Source organism: Arachis ipaensis, chromosome B02, assembly GCF_000816755.2.
Source record: "Arachis ipaensis cultivar K30076 chromosome B02, Araip1.1, whole genome shotgun sequence".
Taxonomy (NCBI): domain Eukaryota; kingdom Viridiplantae; phylum Streptophyta; class Magnoliopsida; order Fabales; family Fabaceae; genus Arachis; species Arachis ipaensis.
Genome location: NC_029786.2, coordinates 101,140,239 through 101,145,834, shown reverse-complemented (window position 1 = coordinate 101,145,834; position 5,596 = coordinate 101,140,239). Strand labels below are relative to the sequence as shown.

Sequence of the window (5,596 nt, the reverse complement as noted above, 5' to 3'; positions counted from 1 at the left end):
GGCACTTTCTTCTTGGGACTCTTTTCTTTTTTAGGAGGTAGTTCAGGTTTCGAAGTCTCAATTTTTGGAATGTCTTTGCTGAGAATCTCAAATGCAGGCTTTAGTTGTAGCTTCTCCTCTATTCTTTGAGCTTGTTGCACCACTTCTACCTCTTCCTTTCTTTTCTAGCATGAGTTTAGGTGCATTGGAAGTGTTTCATCAGGTACCTCTTTCAAGTTTGGATTTATGGAATCAATCTTCATACACTCCTCCTCTTGGGTAGAATCTTACAAATTCTTGAAGACATGGAACACTATATGCTCTTCATGCACCCTTAGCATCAATTCTCCTTTTTCAACATCTATCAATGTCCTGGCAGTAGCTAAGAAAGGTCTCCCTAGGATAATGGGAGTGTTGTCATCTTCCTCTATGTCTAGGATGACGAAGTCAGCTGGGAGAAAAAATTTGTCCACCTTTACCAATACATTCTCCACAACACCAAGTGCTTGCTGAATGGATTTGTCCGCCATTTGAAGGGATATTTTTGTGGGTCTCAATTCATGAATATGAAGCTTCTTCATCAGGAATAGAGGCATTAAGTTGATGCTTGCACCAAGATCACAAAATGCTTTCTCGATTGTCATGTTGCCTATGGTGCAGGGGATATGAAAGCTCCCTGGGTCTTTCCTCTTCCTTGGTAATCCTTTCTGGATGATGGCACTACACTCCGTGGTCATTACAACCATTTGTCCCTCCTTCAAAGATCTTTTCTTTGTTAACGATTCCTTCATGAACTTTGCATACAATGGCATTTGTTCAAGTGCTTCTATGAAGGGGATGTTGATGTGCAGTGTCTTGAATATCTCCAGGAATTTGGAGTATTGCTTCTCTTTGTTCTCTTCCTTGAATCTTTGAGGATATGGTAGCATTGGTTGATATACTCTCACCGCCTCTTTCTTAGTTGACTTATCACTTTGTGTAGAGGTTTCTTGCTCCTGCTTTTGCTCCTTCACCTCTTCTTTTAAGCCTTCTTTGTTGTGCTCTTCCTGAGTGATGGCTTCTGTCTCCACCTTCTTACCACTTCTCATGGTGATTGCTTTACACTCCTCCCATTTTATGGCTTTTCATGTGTCCCTTAGGTTGTCTTCAGTGGTACTAGGGAGTGCTCGCTTCTCACCTATCTCTGTGATATGTTTAGCCATTTGTCCCATTTGTCTTTCAAGATTTTTCATAGATACATCTTGGTTTTTGAGTGTCAGGGCTTGATCTTGTCTTGCCATCTCTTGAGTCTTGATGAGTTTCTCCATTAACATCTCTAAGTTAGAGATCCTCTGAGAGTCTGGATGCGGTTGTATGGTAGGTGATGGTTGCTGGTGGAGGTTGTTTGGAGCATTGAGGTGGTTATTTTGTGAGTTGAATGGAAGTGTGGAAAAGTTATTTTGGTGAGTTTGTGAGTTGTTATGAGGTGGATGATATGTGTTTTGTGAGTTTTTGTATTGGTTAGTGTTACTGGGTGAATGATTTTGGTTGTTTGTGTTGCGGGAGTTGTTGGAATTGTGGTTTCTCTGCCATGAATTTTGATTGTCACCCCATCTCAGGTTGGGGTGATTTCTCCAAGATGAGTTGTATATGTCACCATGGAAATCATTTTGAGAAGGATTTGAGGTATTATGCATATATTGAACCTGTTCTTGTTGCTGCTCAACATTGCTCGCTTCATTTTGACCCCATTCAATTGAAGGTTGATTTGTTGTGCTCACTGAAGCTAGTTGGAGGCCATCTATTCTCTTAGCCATCATTTCCATTTGTTGCTGGATTTGTTGGTGCATCAACTTGTTTTGTGCCAAGATCGTGTCCACTCCTTCTAATTCCAACACTCCCTTCTTTTGAATGGGTTGGCATTGCCTCTGATGAGCATAGAAGTATTGGTTATTTGTCACCATGTCTATGAGATTCTGAGCTTCCTCGGCTGTCTTCATCAATTGTAGCGAGCCTCCTGCAGAGTAATCCAAGGACTCTTAAGATTTTAGAGTCAACCCCTCATAGAAATTTTGAAGCTTATCCCATTCACTGAACATCTCAGGTGGACATTTCCTAATCAGAGCTTTGTATCTTTCCCATGCCTCATACAATGATTCCCCATCCATTTGAATGAATGTTTGCACCTCCGTCTTCAACCTGATGATCCTCTGAGGTGGATAGAACTTAGATAGGAATTTATTCACCAGATCATCCCAAGTGTTGATACTTTCTTTGGGGAATGTCTCCAGCCATTGAGATGCCTTGTCCCTAAAAAAAAATGGGAACAACAGCAGCTTGTAGATATCTGGATGTACACCATTTGTCTTGACTGTTTCACATATTCTCAAGAAGACAGATAGGTGTTGATTTGGATCCTCAAGGGGACCTCCTTCATAGGAACAATTATTTTGCACGAGAGTGATGAGCTGAGGCTTCAATTCAAAGTTGTTTGCATGAACATTGGGAGTGAGTATACTGCTCCCACAGTGTCTTGGATTTGAGAAAGTGTAAGAAGCTAGAACTCTTCTTTGAGGTGGGTCGTTATTGTTGGCAACTCCCTCAGGAGGGTTATGCAAGTTGCCCTCCATGACTTGGTCTTCTCCTTCTGAATCCTCCTCACCAATTACCCCTTTTCCTGTTGCTTCTCTTCTTAACCTTCGGAGGGTTCTCTCATCTTCAGGATCAAATCTCCTTGCCTCTGACATACACAAACACACGCAAACCAACAACACAAATGAAATGCTCTATTGCTAGAGTGAAGTTAAAGTTAGCAAAACAAAATATCAAACAGTTAGTGGGCTTTAACAAAGAAAAGAAAAATGCTTAATCTAAACTTCCATTCACTTAATCATTGTCAATCTTTTCCAATCCCCGGCAACGGTGCCAAAAACTTGATACGCGAAAATTTAATATTAACGTGCAACTGGCAAGTATACCGGGTCGTATCAAGTAATAAAACTCACTAAGAGTGAGGTCGATCCCACGGAGATTGGTAGATTAATCAACTCTATTTATACTATTCCTAAAACTCCTTGAAATTCTCCTTTGGGGTTAACAATTTGGGCCTTGCTCTTGTTGTTGATTTTGCTTCATGAAAGAATTATTGTCAAACAGAGAAAACAGGGCTCATTCTTATTGCTTAAACCCAATGGCCTGGCATTACTGGCAAACACGCCAGCCTTGGTGCACGTTGGCAACGTGCATGGCAATTTTCTGGGAGTGGGACATGGTGCTTGGGCGTTATTGCCCAAGTTGTTGTCAAACACTTGGCTTGTTCTTCATTCTTACTTCACTTTTTATGCTTGATGTTGCCTGAACTTTTAGCTTCAATCCTTTGCTTCAATATGAACTATTATATATCATTGGAAAGCTCGGAATGTCTTCTTTCCAATTCACTTGGGATCATCTCATTTGGATCTTCCTAGCTCAAGTTATGCTCCATTGAAGAGGGTATGGTCAAGCTGCCAAATTTTCTGGAGTTGTTGGTGGAGTTGTTGCCAAACACGCCAGCTCCAACGCCAAAGACTCCCTTAGCCCAATTTTGCATGGGCGTTGTTGCTGGAGTTGCCAAGGAACACGCCAGTTTATTATTTCCCTGGCAACGTGTTCGAGCATCCTCTTTGGCTCATTCATTCCTCCTTAACTCTCAACTTCATTTTCTTGTTTTTGGGGCCTAAAGATGACTCTGATTTGAACTTCTATTTCATGCTTCACTATAGACTATTATATATCATTGGAAATCTCTGGATGTCAGCTTTCCAACGTAACTGGAAGCACTCAAATTGGATCTCTGTAACTCAAGTTATACATCCTTGAAGAAGGTGATGTCAGGCTGTCTTGGTTGGAGTTGTTGGTGAAGTTGTTGGCAAACACGCCACTGAAAACGTGCTCGATCCTCCCCTGGCCCAAGTTCTTAGCCTTGGCGTTGTTGCTGGCATTGTTGATGAACACGCCACTTCAACTTCAAGGCAACAACGCCTTCGAGCTCTCGTTGGCTCAATTTCTTGGCCTTGCGTTGCCAAGGAACACGCACATTCAACTTCAAGTTGGCAACGCCCAAGATCATTTTCCATGGCTACCTTATAGTGGCCAGCGTTGTTACTAGCGTTTTTTCCACACACGCCAGTTCATCCCTCACTGGGCAACGCTCTCGAGCCTTCTTGGCTTGGCACTTCTTGGCCTGGCGTTGTTGTGGGCATTGCCAGGGAACACGCCAGTTCATTCCCTGCCTGGCAACGCTCTCGATCCTCACTTTGTGGCTCTGTTTCAGGCTTCCTTTCTTGCTCTGTTTCAAGCTTCATTATCTTCTTTCTTCATCACCTAACATGAACCAAAGAATCTTCCTCAAAGTTTTGTCATCTTATACAATAAATTTCAAGAACATCATTCATATCAACTTGTTTATAAACTTCTTAAATCATTTGCATGAATTATGCCAAATTTCACCTAGTTCTTGGTTCATGAATGCATGTAGAGAAAACTCACAAAATTGCTTGTTTATTCTAGTAATAATAAATGAAATTAAGCTAAAACCAACTAAACTAACTAGTTAAAATTGTAAATATGCGAATGCATCATTTGTCTACAAACGGAAGATTATCATCAGCACGCTAAGAACAAACCCAGTCACTAATCAGTATGGCATAGTAGAATGTCACGAGACTCAGAAATTCCTGAGTACAATAAAGCTTTTTCCTATTGCACCACATCAACTACATAAATCAAACAATATCTTTGTATCTTACCAGAAACCATATCCACAAACACTGAAACACACCATCTAAATCCAAGCTCTTCTTGCTAATTTTGTCTACAAGTTAGAACCGCCCATTTTTAAATATTTTCCTACCAAACATCCAATATAATCTTCTTAATCTAACATTCACTATCTTGTTCTCCCAAGACCAGACCACCCAAGACTTTCTTATATTATCATTATTAATTGATAAGTCACATAAAAGTAGATAGTCATGTCTTTTTTACAGTAAATGATACATCAAATTTGTCTACAATCCACACTGATTCCTAATATTATCTTGTCTACTGTGTCAATGTGTCACAGTAACATACTAGCACTGAGCCAACTATAAACACAAATCAAACTAATCTAGTACATATTAGACAGCATGGTAAGGTAGGAATAATCATCATAAAATATTTGAACCAGTGACTACAACCGAGTTCTTAAAACAACTGAAACATTAAGATAACGACTACAATCAAATGCTAAAACATTGGCGCACTAAAAAAATACCATAAAGCAGAAATCTCCTATTCTATTGTCACAGGATAAAACCCAATAATAATAAATATTGCCACAAATTAGAAATAACCGTTTAATAATGTGCATATCCAAAAGCAAAATATTAGAGAAATGGGGAGAATTTTAGGTTTTTCTCTTGATATACAATTTTACCTTAGAGGTTGAGGAGGAGAGCCTTGATCCGCCGGGAATTTGTTTGGGGACATCATCGTTTATGAAATCCAATAGACGCAGAGAAAAATGACGATCGAAGGGAGAAATGAAGAGTGAAGAGTGTGACGGAGAGTAGAGGAGAACAGCGTGTGCGATGGAGAAGAAAGGAGAAGAGAGTTA

At 40.2% G+C, this 5,596-nt stretch overlaps 1 protein-coding gene across 1 annotated transcript; it reads right to left on the bottom strand.

Moving 5' to 3' along the window:
* LOC107627851 lies at positions 267-1,067 on the bottom strand. The gene is made up of 2 exons (XM_016330669.1): positions 921-1,067; positions 267-773 (listed from the first exon to the last, which is right to left on the bottom strand). Exons 1-2 carry the CDS (start codon positions 1,065-1,067, stop codon positions 267-269), a joined length of 654 nt encoding a protein of 217 aa, XP_016186155.1.

Excerpts from the sequence above, each read along its gene's own strand:
- LOC107627851 (XM_016330669.1), bottom strand. The coding sequence starts at position 1,067 with ATGAGAAGTGGTAAGAAGGTGGAGACAGAAGCCATCACTCAGGAAGAG. Across the intron at positions 774-920 it reads CTAAGAAAGAGGCGGTGAGA|TTCATGAAGGAATCGTTAAC; the intron begins GTATATCAACCA and ends TTGTATGCAAAG.